This window comes from Corvus hawaiiensis, chromosome 19 (genome assembly GCF_020740725.1).
Source record: "Corvus hawaiiensis isolate bCorHaw1 chromosome 19, bCorHaw1.pri.cur, whole genome shotgun sequence".
Classification (NCBI taxonomy): Eukaryota; Metazoa; Chordata; class Aves; order Passeriformes; family Corvidae; genus Corvus; species Corvus hawaiiensis.
In genome coordinates this window covers 6,359,253-6,372,851 of record NC_063231.1, presented here as the reverse complement: position 1 = coordinate 6,372,851, position 13,599 = coordinate 6,359,253, and the positions used below count along the sequence as shown (strand labels likewise).

At 38.5% G+C, this 13,599-nt stretch overlaps 1 protein-coding gene across 13 annotated transcripts in view; it reads right to left on the bottom strand.

The window, feature by feature from the left end:
• Positions 1-13,599, bottom strand: part of MBTD1 (mbt domain containing 1) — a 35,209-nt gene that overhangs the window by 5,327 nt on the left and 16,283 nt on the right. For 10 of the 13 annotated variants that reach the window (XM_048324173.1, XM_048324175.1, XM_048324177.1 and 7 more), the window contains 8 exons: positions 13,190-13,278; positions 11,679-11,913; positions 10,448-10,503; positions 10,085-10,189; positions 9,122-9,275; positions 6,595-6,677; positions 6,048-6,282; positions 5,365-5,442 (listed from right to left, as the gene is read on the bottom strand). In XM_048324173.1, coding sequence (XP_048180130.1) covers positions 5,365-5,442; positions 6,048-6,282; positions 6,595-6,677; positions 9,122-9,275; positions 10,085-10,189; positions 10,448-10,503; positions 11,679-11,913; positions 13,190-13,278 — 1,035 coding nt within the window. The remainder of the gene's footprint in view (positions 1-5,364; positions 5,443-6,047; positions 6,283-6,594; positions 6,678-9,121; positions 9,276-10,084; positions 10,190-10,447; positions 10,504-11,678; positions 11,914-13,189; positions 13,279-13,599) is intronic. The other 3 variants (XM_048324176.1, XM_048324178.1, XM_048324180.1) reach the window with 1 other exon arrangement.

Genomic DNA, 13,599 nt, shown 5'->3' with positions numbered 1-13,599 from the left:
TTACAGCTACACACTGAATTACTTGAAAGAAGAAAAAGGAAAGCTAGTGGAAGTCATCCAACTAAAGGAAAAGGGATGCAGATGAGCCAGGTACTCCCTTTCTACGTTGTCTCAGTGATTTGCCAGGACACAGACTGTGTCTGGTGCTATGACATTCAAACCTCTCAAAACCAATATGAATGGAGCAATATGCTCCAGAGTTGGGAGAATCTCTGGGAACAATCTCCTCCTCTGCCAGGTTGGCTGTAGGTTCTTTTTAAAAGTGAAACAGTCCAACAGGTGAATTTCAGTGCTTAAAGAGATCATTTCAGATGACTGAAAGATGTGAAGTACTCATGCACCCTAAAGCAGCATCAGGAACTTGCTAGAGAGCAAAACCACTCCATACAAACAAGGTGAAGAAGTGCTGAACCTTTCTCCTGTCCTCATGACAATACAAACAGGGAAAGAATTGGGTTTGAACCTTACTGAGATCTCCCACGGACAGGACATTTCAGAGCAGATGCTGCTTTGTTACTAACCTTACACTAACTCCATTCAAAGCCCTGCAAACATCCCCTGCATCTGTCCTACAGCTACTGCAACATCAGGCAATGAATGATGCTGAGGAATATGTATGTAATTAATGAGTTCTGGCCAATCTCAAGCGTGTTCTAAACTGATTAGATGGTATCAAGGTTATGCCTCCTTCCTAGAGACTGAAAAGGTGTGGTCTTGCTGGTTTCAATATAAACACAAACACCTTTGGACAATGACATGGCTACACCACAAACAAAATGAATTTTGTCCAGCCTTACCAAAACTCAGGGTTGAAAAGTTCCCCTCAACTGATCACAGAAAGCATTGAGTATCAGAAACCAAGGAACACAGGTGTTTCATAGGAACTGTGAGATCTAATGACACAGAAATTCAGACTGTGTATGTCTTTGCACTATAGAAATGCAATGCAGGTGTAGATTTGGAATAAAAGAACAACTGGGCAGAAATAGATGCTCCAGAACACTCTCCCCTAAGCAAGCCTTCCCTTTGGCATCAAAGGCTCTGTTAAACACAGCATGTACACACCAGTAGCAACATGAAGTGACACTAAAGGGGTCCTTGAGAAGTGTTAAGAGGTGTGCAGAAGAGAGTAAAGGTTTTCCTCAGGGTCTAAAGGTGGCATGTGGGTTCTTTCTCCCCCAGTCTGTTAATGGATAACACATGGACAAGAGAAACTGTTCTGGATGTATTCCAGAGTCAGCAGAGAGTGCTGACAGGGCAAGCTTAAGTGCAGACTAAGGCAAGCTTAAGGGAGTAATCAAGCAAATCTGAAGCTAAATCTATCAACCTGGCAACTGTCCTGCAGGGAGAGCATCATCCAGCCCGTCTGACAGCTTATTGCCACAACATATTTGTTAGCAATAATTTGCTGCATTATGTTGCCACAGATATTAGGAGAAAGGAATAGAAAAAACTACCAGATCCTTGAAGTGAACTTGTATAATTGAAGATTGCTTACATTATGCAAACTATACTTAAATAAGTTCAAAATTTTAATCGCCTTCCTTAATACTACTGATTAATTTTTAAGAGTTTCTCTCTGCTCAGTCATACAGATGCACAACTACACTGTTTCAAATATATTTTCTTAGTAATCCACAAAATTTCAAATAACACATTCCAAAGATATTTTTCCCAGATAACTGCTTTTTTCCAATACAAAGACAAAAATGTTTATTTATCGCGTATCGTTATTTTCTCTGCAAAGGATAATCCACACTAATGACCTACTTACATCCAATATTCCCAGATCCACATTACCAGAGTGCATTTTTGTATTTTAACACTCTGCAGAGCCCCTCTGGGATTCTCAGTAACCCACACCAAAGCCTCCCTCCTCTGAAGTTCTAAAGCAGCTGCAACCCTCTGCTATGATTAATTCAGTGACGTGGTGCATCAGCGAGAATGAAAAGCTCTCTAACAGAAAAAAAACCAAAACAACTAAAATTCAAAGCAAAAAAAAAAAAAAAAAAAAAAGGAAAAAAGAAAGATTGGATGAGTCAGCACATGACACCCTGGACCATAGCTCCCCACTCTGCAGTGACACACTGCTGTGACCAGTTACCTGTTTGGAGGCTGGGACTGAACTCCTGGCTATTCCTGGGAGGCTGGAAGGCCTCGGGGGCTGTCTGTGCTGGAAGGGCTCGGTATGGAGGAGGAACCAACTCGTCATCCCCAGAGAAGCTCCTCCGCACCTCACCTGCCATGGGTGGGCTGGACAAACTGACAGGTTTCTTCCCAACTGGTATCTTCCTCTCTAAACATCAAGTCAAACTAAAATAAACGCTCGAGTTAAAGTGCATCAGGCAACTCTGTTCACTGAGAAATGGCTCTGGTTGATATTCACCCATTCTGGAAAACCAGGGCACATACAATGGCACTATTCAGTTATTACTGGGAAAATTGTTCTCAACAACCACATTGTAGTCCCTGAATTCTAGAGGGTGCTGGTAGGGTTTCAAGGCCCTTGCTTAATACCATGACCTACTTATTTCATGCTCTATCAATGAAATACAAGTGCTGTGAATTACTTCTGCTGCAGCTACACTGCACAGTCACACACATTCCTCTGCCTGGACACCCAAGACATCTTGGCTCTGTGAGGCTGCAGTTGTTTCAGTGTGTGTGCCTAAGAGACAGAAGGATGCTTCTGGGGAAATAATTCTCTCCAGACAAAGTTTAGCACCTCTAAAAATATATACTCTTAATTCCCTTAGAATGGTATTCCCCATTTTTACAGTGCCTTACTGTAACAGAAATAACCATTTCAGTGTGTAGAAAAAAACTTCTAAAATGCCCTCAAATTATTAAACACTGCATTCATGAAAAAATGTTATTAAAACATTTCCCATACAAATTACCATGTTTCTCCTTTACCACTAAGATGCTCCCATTCTGTGCCCAAGGCATGTTCTCTGTGGTATTGAGGGTACAAGATCTGTAACACAAATCAGTGTCTTCAGCTACATCAAAACTGTGGCTGCTGATGCTTCAGTCCTATCAGCACTGTCGGATAGACAAACAAAAGCTCAGTCCTGAAAAGGTAACTGATTATGCATATGCTAAAGGTATATGCTCAAATATTCTTCTTATAAGACAACTTCAGGATGAGCCTTTTAGAGAGATTAATGAGGCAGAATGGTGTCTACAGAATCCCAGCCTTGAAAATATGGAGGTCAGATTATGATTTCAGTAACCTTATTCTGATACATATACCCAAGAGGAAGCAGACAATACCAGCAGATATTGCGTCCTTCATGATTAATTAATTGTCCAGGCATGCTGGCAAGTTACCCTTCAAGAATTCACCTGCACAGCCATCTGAGCAGCAGGCACACAGTACAAAACCCCACTCACTGAAACAAACACTACTGGAAAGGGAATTGGGGGAGATTCTCACATATCCCCAGCAGCATTCCCAAAGTGTTTACGATGCCATCAGTTCTGCTTCCCAAAGAATATGTGCACTCCCAGTGCTCCCAGGAAGGAGGGGACACTGCAGCAGAAATCTGCATCATTACACACAGCAGAATGACTCAACGACATCCTGGGCTGTGTTGTGAACACTTGAGAAAAATGTGTGGAAATAACCCTGCCCTGCTAAAACTAATCTAATTTACAACATACACAGAATTTCTCATCAATCATCTGTGGTGACTTTACATGGTACCATAAAAACATCACTGCTGCATTATATGGTTTTGTGACTGAAATCCTTTACAAAATAACCTTCTATTTCATTTACAAGTGCTGAACAAGAAAAAGCTTCAGAAGACATTTTTAGTGCTATTTCCTGTGTTCCTGTGACTCAGCACTTCCACTGCCATAACCTATTTAGAAAAAACCCATGTAGGAGGCAACCAGCTCTAACTCTTCATGACCTTGTTCTCTCATCTTCTGGTGATCAAGAGGATTTCTTAGTATTGAGCAAACAGCCCAGAACACAGTCAGAAGTTTTCCTTGCTTCCACAGCCAACATTTACCTCAGGTTAGTGAGTAATTTCCCTAGACTAAGTTTTCTAAAGCTAGACTAAAGCTTCCTATGGCACTAAGTAAGAGGAATTAATCTTCCAGCTTCGGGTCACACTAACTGTAAGAGGGGTAGCAAGAAACTAGCAGAGGTATTAGGAAAGGGATAAGGCAAGGAGTACAATGGTCTAGCACAGCTTTATAAACAAAATCTGCTCAGACAGTGCAGAATTATCCAAAAACAGGTCCTACACAAAGGTAATTAACCATAGGGCCATATTTCCCTAGCTTAAGGCAACAGCACTCACATTCCCTGGATATTCTCAAATGAGGAGTTTTCTAGTACCTGAATTCTATTTTAAAAAATACTGCTGCAAGTTTCTGAAAAGGATCTGGATTTTACTGTTTGTTTTACTGTTTATTTCCTCCAATAGCAAAAAGAAAAACCAGTGCAATGTTTGAGGCACTTAGCAAGAGGTTCTAAGAACTTCCCAGACACCTGGTTTATCTGTGAAACTCACCAGCTAACTTTTTTCATGCCCAAAGATCAACACAGCAAAGGTTGTATTCTCAATGACTGGGGAAGAAGGTTCCAATTGGCTTTAATAGATCCATTCACAAATTTACCAGGAAGGCAAGGCTTTAATTCCTCACAGTAGTTCTACACAACAACAAAACACTCTGGAAACAAGTCTAAATTAATCAAGCTAATTTGATATTTTGACAATTTGATTCCAAGGGAATCAACTACTGTGCAAAGAACCTGAACACTTCAGATTCTTAATAATGTCCTTAGTGTGTTTTACTGTGACAAGAACAGCCACATACAGCAGGGCTGCTTGTTTCTGAAAGTAATAATATAAAAGCCTAATTTACGCAGATGCCTAAGGCAAAAATTTTGGCAAATAAGTGGCTTTTTTGTCTTAAAGAGGAGCCAGTTAGATGATGATTCAAATTTTCTACACCTCATTCTTTCTGATCCCAGTAACTTGGTTCTTATTCCTCCACCTGTGTTACAGAGAGCAGAGGGAAAACTGTGTTGATACCTGAGTATTTTGTACAAGGCAGTACAACTACACAGGCAATATATTATTTAACTGAAATTATGTCAGAATACAAAAATATTTTAACCATTGTCCATCTACAATTCATAGATTATTATTATGAGCAACATCTGCCCTATCACAAGTTATAAAAAATGGTTATTCTCAATGAAAAAGCTCCTTTTATGGCATACTGCACCTTTAAGCATAACACCTGTTTAGACACAAACATTTCCAAATAGAGCAGGGACTTAGGCAGAGACCACAAACTTTAAAACAACAGGAAAGGTGCAAACACTGCTTTGTCACCCACTTTTCTTATGTCCTTTGTACTGTTGCGATTTAGCTTTTTTCTTCTGTTTGGATGAACTTGACTGGCTATCTCTTGATGCTGCAAAAAAAGAAGAATTCAAAATTTCTGCTTATTATTTAAAAAAATAAACACTTCAGAATGCATCAAAACTGCTACACAGTTACAGAATTTCTCCTTAGTGACAGAACAAAGACAGAAATTTATTGTGGAAAACGAACTTGCACTAAACTACTTAACATGAACTCTCTCATTACCCTCTCATTAAACAACAGCTCTTGAGACCCAGTTAGCAGTTATTATCACTTGATCTGACAGGACAAGTTGTGATGTAATAAATTAGATACAGCTTCTGCACAGGCTGAGTTCTACAAAATTCAGGAGGTGAAACAGATACACTGGCAGTCTTAAAGCAATATAAATTCTCAGCGATCTCCTCCAGAACTGACAAGTAAGAGGCTTTTTCCCTGCATCAAACCAGCATCTTCTGGCATTGAAAAATAGTAAAAAAAACCTCAGAAGTACTTTAAAAATCAAAGTGGGAGAGATTAGAACTGTGAATTAGCACTTTCAGGCATTAGCAAGGATTTGTTCTATTTTTGTTATGCCTGGGGAGCTAACTGGAAAAGGTTAGGAGACTGAGCCCCCACGAAATTCATCTCTACTATTGACAAAGCAGGACTCACACTGCGGTGCTGGAGGCTGCAGCTGGTACCCAGTCAGCTGACACCATCCCACAGGATACAGGTCTGGGGACTCACAATCCACCCACTGATCATATTCATCTTCCCACCCATCAAAGTGTATCCTCAGAAGCCGGTGGATAATGCGTGTCACTGTGGCCACACACACCAGACGGGGCTCCATCAGATCTACAGCCTCCAGTTTCATGCCAACATGAAACCCATGATTTGGAACTTCCTGGGGAAGCAAACAAGGCAAACATCAGTAAAGATGTTCATTAAGACATGTTAAGATAGCTTAAGCACAGTGCTGAAACAGGAGCTTCAATCAACTTAATATAGAAAAAAACTAAGTATCACTGATGAAGTTTCCTGCACCTCTGCATCTGTCTAACATTTCAGAGATACCAACTTTTGTTTACTCAAATGGTTCTTATCTCTAGTCTCAGTTTTTCAAAACTGTATTTAATGAAATGGGTCCATCCCATGCACTATGCAAAAATAGAAAGAAAATACTAACTCCGGTACAAGCATGTACAATTTTTATTACCTTATTGAAGAGCTTCACTGGTGCTGCTATTGAGTCAGTTTCCCTGAGGTAGTCAAACCACTTAAAAGGGAGTTTTGCATAACCTGTGAATTTTAAACAACATTTTCATACACCAACTGCAAACTTCAGGTGTAAGAAAAACAGCAAAAAATTGCACATTGGGAGTGTGTTACAGCTAAAAAGACAACAAAGAAGTCAAACATTAATAACGGAAACTTCCACTCTGTGAGCTTTGGTCTAAGGGACAGTCACCTGGACATTGCCCATTTGCAACAAACAGGAAGAATGAAGCACTGGGTAGCATAAAAGGGATCATTTAAGATTAATCATTTAAACTGAAAGTTTTTTGTCCATGCAGATTCTTGATCTCTACAAATGCCCTACACAAATGACCCAGAACAGATAATGGAATTAAGCACATCCAGTTTCTTCCCTGTGGGGAAATAGCTTCACTATTGAAACACTTGAATTGTCAGGAACAGAATGGTAAGGATAAACATGGACATTTTAAAAGTTTAATAAGGGTAGAAATAGCAGTAATATGGAAAATAAGAGGATTTTCTAAAAGCTATTATAAAGGGAAGAAAATAATCTCTCAAAAATATATGTATCTGCTACTGAATATGCATAAAACATAGGAATATCTTTTCCATTGGGCAACTTCAACAACTGCTTAAACTAATAATTTTTTAATTCTAGCTGGGGCAACAACAGCTTGGAGGGTTTCTCTGCAGCAGTGTGCAGTGATGGACATGCTGAAAATCTGCAGTGCAGTGGGCATGGCATGGGAACTACAGCACAGGGCTGGATCTCACCTCTGTGGGGGCAGAGGGCTGCAGCTCAGGGCTGCCACACTCAGTACTCACAGCCCAAAATTCAATCCCATCCCTCAAAGTGCCTAAGCCTTCATCTTCTACTGATTTCAGCTTGGGATGAAGATGTTTGGGAGGAATGAGCTTTGCAAAGTCCAGTGATTTCACAGCAACTGAGGTTTCCACAGTGCTAAATGCAATGTGGATAAGAGTGCTCATACTGGCTATGGAATATCTCCATGAACAGATGCAGCTGGAGAGTTAATTAGTAAGGGCAATACTATATCAGTTCTGCATATTAATGCTTTTCTTCTCAATGTAACATTCCTCTGCTACACCAAGATACTTGTACTCAAGTTCATCACACACAAGAAATGTGCACGTGGGCCTTGTCAGACCAGGCAGAATTAAGAAACTGTCCATTTTCCAGCCTGTAATTTGGAAAGCAGAATACCCTCCTCATTAGAGTTAAGGAGCTTTGATCACTTTGATCCTATTAAAAATGCTAATGTGCATGATGCTCTGTATTTTACTGCTGGTAATTCCTCTTCCAAATGACTATTAGACTATTGCACGTGTGACTTCTAATCACCTCTCACTGATGACACAGGACTTAGGAAAAACTGCAGTAAAAGGGAAAATGTACATGGAGGTAAAGAATTAGGTTGCCGTGATACAAGAAAAACACTGATTATCATAAATGTGCTAACAACAAAACCCACATTCTGAAAGCAGTGTTTGAAGAGTGAAGAGGTAAAGTCTCATCACCAAAGGCAGGTTTTTCTCCTATTCTGTCTCATCAGTTTCATATATGTGTTTCTAAAATGATTGATATGTATTGATATACAAGCATTTCCTCTTATGAAAGTATCTCTATTGCAAGAGTCTCTGCACCTCAGATTTTTGAGGGATGCTTGTGCCCATGAATTTCTAGGCAATAAATTCACTAAATGAGCTGACTGAAAAATAAAACTGTATCTGTATAACTGCACTTTCCACACACTCTAAGGAGACAGAGTTGTTACTGTACAACAAAAATGATATGAAATTACTTTCTGCATGCTGCATTACACTGTAGTTATTACCTAGAGAAATAATTCATTAAATACAAGTAGAAGCCTGCAAGAATGAGAATGGAGGGAAAAAGCCATAGAAAATTATCGTCATCTGCTGTTATACAGCTATAATCCTCTTAAAAAGTGCCAGACCAAGGCAAAAAATGGGAAAAGGGAGGCAAAGTCTTCTGTAGGCACATGTGCTTGTGGACAGAGAGCTTTTCCTCACAGAGGGGTTTATTCAGTGTACATCCCTAAAACTCAAGTTTATGTATAGCCTTCCAAAAATTGACTGGTATTGTGAATTAGCATAAGATTCTTTACAATGTTCATTAATTGTTTTGGTGGCTAGGACTTCTCAACCAGTTACACTTTTGGAATAGCCTTTTTAGTGATTCCTACACTTCCCACTGACTTAGTGGAATCCTGAATTTCTGACAGCAAATGCAAATTATTTCAGCCAATAATCAAACTTTTTCTAAATGAAGAGTTGGCTACCTCTGGTTCAGATCACTTCAAAGTAAAGCTGTTGTATTTGTTTCAGACTTAAGGAAGTTCTAAAAAGTGACCTGAATTTTGTAGGCTGAGTTAAGAAACAAAGCATATGGCACATACAATATCACTGAGCAATATTCACAATAAAAGGTGTCAGAATGCTACCTGTACCTCTGGGTGGAGTTAGTTCAATCATGTTAATTTCACAGAAACCAACAGGGAAAATAGAAGGGGAAGTGGCATGGTAACAAAACCAATCAGACCCATCTGCTGCTTCTGAGCCATCAATCCCAATCATAAGATAGCCATCTGCTAACACCTTGGTAAAGAGAAACAAAATTCCACATTAAATACCTTCAGCTGGGTGAGAAGGCTAGAAAGAAAGCATGCCATGTTTCAAAAGAGTGAAAGTAACTCAATAATAATGGAAGCACACTTAGAAGGACATTCAATTATAACAAAAATCCCTCCAAATCATACCTGTCTCCAGGATTGTGAATACCACTGTCACATGTACCTCTGATAACTGCAAAGTTATGAGATCAACATTTCCTTTTTCTGATCTCCAGTTTGTTTTTCTTGCGAACATCAGCTCTATTTCTAAAGCTTTATAACTCAGTCTATTCTTCATCTTGCAAGGATATTCGGTATACCATTACTCAAAACCATAACCATACTCCTCCTCACTGGAAAGGTTAAACAATTCAGCTAAGCTGCTTTTTACATTTTCTCTTTTAAAGCAGATTTCACATGGATTGGCTCCCTTTCAATCAAGCTAAGAAAGAAGGACAGCCTTAAAATATCTTCATAGACTTCTGCAAGTCAGCAAGATGAGGTTTGGTTTTGAACAGTTGCAAAACTGGTATAATTAGCAGAAGATTTTCCTGCAAATTCATCTCACACATACATTCTAAGTAAAGGTAAGGCTGAATTTCCAGAGACTAAAGTCAAATTTACATGAGCATGTTTTCATAGCAGTTGTATATAAACAATTAACAGACATACCCCATTCACTGTGTGAATGAACTGCACTGGTTTTGGTTTCATGCTTTTTGTTTCAAGCCCGAATAAAGGTTAGTGAAAAAGGATTCCTCTCTGCCTCCCAAAAATGCACATTTGCTTTTTTACCTTTCTGATAGTTGCCACACATATTGCTGAAAGGTTTAGGGGGTCTATAGCTTCCAGCTTCATTCCTTCTTTAAACCACTCTCCAGCTGCATCAACCTCTTTTACCTGAAGAATCACAGAACAGCAGCAGAAACAAAGAATTTAATGAGCCTGGAACAAAACACACCCCCACACTGCCAAAACAACAGACTGAAATACCTGTTCTACCACCTCTGCTTATATCAAGGAGGTCAGATTGGGTAATAAAAGCAGAAATGCTTGTACTGGGCCAGGATGTAAATAGTTTCAGGTCTGGTTTACACACAACAGGAACTAAAAGTCCTCAATCAACTCTGCAAAGAGTGTTCTAGCTACTGAACTCACCTTCATAAATAAGTGTGGGGGTGCATCAAAATGTCCATCCTGTTTCTTTGTAATATCTACAGGGAATAATAATAGTATCATAATATTGTTCAGAAGTTCTGTTCACAGAGCAAACAATATGTTTTTCTGAATATATTAACCAGTACCATACAATCAGTGGTGTGGAAGGCCCACAGTTTCTAGCAACACTCCCACAAAAATCAGGAGGACATAATCCATCCATTTTCCTTGCTGACTTCAATCTGAGCTACCTCTATAACACAAACATAATTTTTGGAAAAAAACCCAATATCCAGTATTTACAAGACCGTTTGATTATGTTGCAAAATTGATGAAAGTATTACATAAAAGCTTTTGCAAAAAATTGGCAGGTAAACTACTTTGCACTATGCTATGACAGAAAATTACATTTCTCTATATATTTTTATATAATTACACAATCACTTGAAATATATCTATCTATATCTATCTGTTTATAAATGTTTTCAGTGAAAGTTGAATCATTAGGAAAACTGAAGGCCTTTCCCTGAAGGGAAGCCTTGTGAAATGCCTTACAGAAATTCTGTTTCTGACAAGAAACAAATAATAAAAAACCCAGACTTTTTTTTGTTTAGAAACCTTAACTATTTCAAATTACAATTACTTTTGTATTTTAGGTAGCATGGGCCTTAATTGTGTCCCTTCTATTAGGCTGTCACTTCACTTTCCCTGCCCATCTCCTAACGCCCTCTAAATCATGTAAATACTGCAATATAAAATATTAGACAGTCCTTAAACTTGCAAGTAAATAGAAATTCTGTATCTACTAGGATACTTGTCCATGTCACGTTGTACAAAAAAAGGAGTTAGATGTGAAGAAACTAGGAGTTTGTGGAGCAGGGCTGTAATTCCAGGTATCAGCATGAAAAGTGACGTTTACCATGCTTGAGGTTTTTCTGCCTACATTTTGTTGACCTTTGTTTATCATTGAATCTTCTAAATATCAACATACTACAAATCAACCTCAAGGTTATTGTGGCTTTTCCACTGGTGTATAATACAGTTAATTATAATTTTAACTGAAATTCCTGAGTGTAATATAATGGATAAAACCCCTGGGCCGCATTACATGTTTTAAAATGTCATTATTCAAAATAGTTTGATTAATTGTACAAAGCAACAGAACTGCTTAAGCCAGACTCCTCCCAGCCAACAGTGCCCACAAAACACCTCTAACCCAAACCAAACTTACCAGATCTTTTGAACCTGTGTCCTATACTTCGAGACCAGCCAATATGATGAATGAGTGGGCTGTACATATGGCACCAGAAGTCATCAGTTTTGTCCTCACTCTCTTCATACACCAACCTCAGGCGGCCCCCAATGACACTTTCCACCACCGCCACCCTTGTCCGGCAGAGATGCGTCTTGTCCACCACTTCCACCCTCATGGAAGTTTTGAAAGGGTACTGCATACTCTCAGACACCTTGAAGCAACACAACACATTCTGTAAGAATATCCTCTGCTTTATATCCTCCTGTCTGTTAAAGCACAGTATTGATGCACTTGTAATTTAATTCAAGTACTTGAATCAACCTGAAGAAATGACACAAATTATTCCTCTTCTACTTCATTGTAACAAAATGTTTCAGAAAACTAAGAATAGATCCTACAGTACTTCAATTGTTTCAAGGTCATCCCTTAAGATGAGATACAATTCCCTCACAAGTTCAAGGAATTTTCCACTGACATAATGAAAGTTTGTTCAGTTGTTAACAATGGGTGAAGTTACCTTGAGAAACAATTTTAACAAGAAAAATCTCAAGACTTTTTGTTCTTGTTTTGTCATCCACTCAAAATACAGCATTTTAAAAACAGGATTAAAATACTTCATTATAAGGCATGGAAAACAAACCTTCAACATAATTAAAGCTGGCCATTGACAAAAGTATTTCCAAAAGAAAGGAAGAGAATGGAAATAGATGTTAATCTGCTTTGTGAAAATTGATTGTGTTTAAAAATCAGTATCTGTCATTTGCCCTTTTCATTACCACCTCCCCCAAAGGACTGAGATCTTGACAACTTAATTTGGCTTCTAACTGAGCCAATTTTTAAATAAAAATTAACAACTGCAGAAAGGCTTTTTGGTTGTTTTTTAAACATTAGATACAGTGTAAAACAACAAGTCAAGTCTCATATTTCTACTAAGAACTATATGCAACATCATCTCACAATATTGGTAAGTAAACTTACAGCACACTATACAGCAGCTGCCACACCTGAAGACATGACTAAGAGAAAAAAAATAGTCCAGAGCAGGTGAAAAATACTAAGATGTAAAAGTATGATCTTCATTCCTTCTAGATCCATGCTATATTAACATATTCTGTTCAGTTTCTTGAAATAGTGCATGATAAAAATCATTCCTGAATTAGAAAAATCACTTTTCATTTTTCTTACATATCATAGGGTAACTCATGAGCACTTCTGGGTTTTCTGTGGATTTTTTAAATGGGGTATTTTAAAATTAAAATAGACTAACTAGTTTTTAAAGAAAGCTATTTTTTCTGGAGCAGTTTTCCAAATACATACTGACAAGTGGGGACATAACTGGAGAAGGGATTCCAAGGAAAACTGTATCTAAGGGAAGAAACTACTGTATCACCTTCAAGAGAAGGTAATGTGCCACTGTAAAATATTTCAGTTCTTCACACTGGTGCAATTTTCTTTACAGAACATCATTGATACTGCATCAGCCTTACCTTCTGAGAAAAGTCAGGAGGAAGTGTTTTGGCACCAGTAAGTCGTTTCACTAGAAAAGCTTTCCAGTTTGTGTATTTGTGTTGGATAGCTGTTGCAAACGAAGGGGAAAAAAATAAGCCACTGATATTTAATTTTGTCCATTAGAGACAATATTAGAGTCTGGAATATGTGAAGAAGAAATCCCAGATGACTTATTAAAACACCTACATGACAGTAATGACAAAAAGCCTCTTTAGAGAATGAATGCTACCCAAAATTAGGTTTATGGGTCAGGGTAAAGAATTTAATAACAAAGTATAAATTAAATCAGTGTATGTTCCCATCACTGATTAGCTAACTGCTGCCACCCTGATCTTAAAAGCTTTGAGTCGCATCAGATGGGCTATTCCAAGAAACACTTCAGCATCAG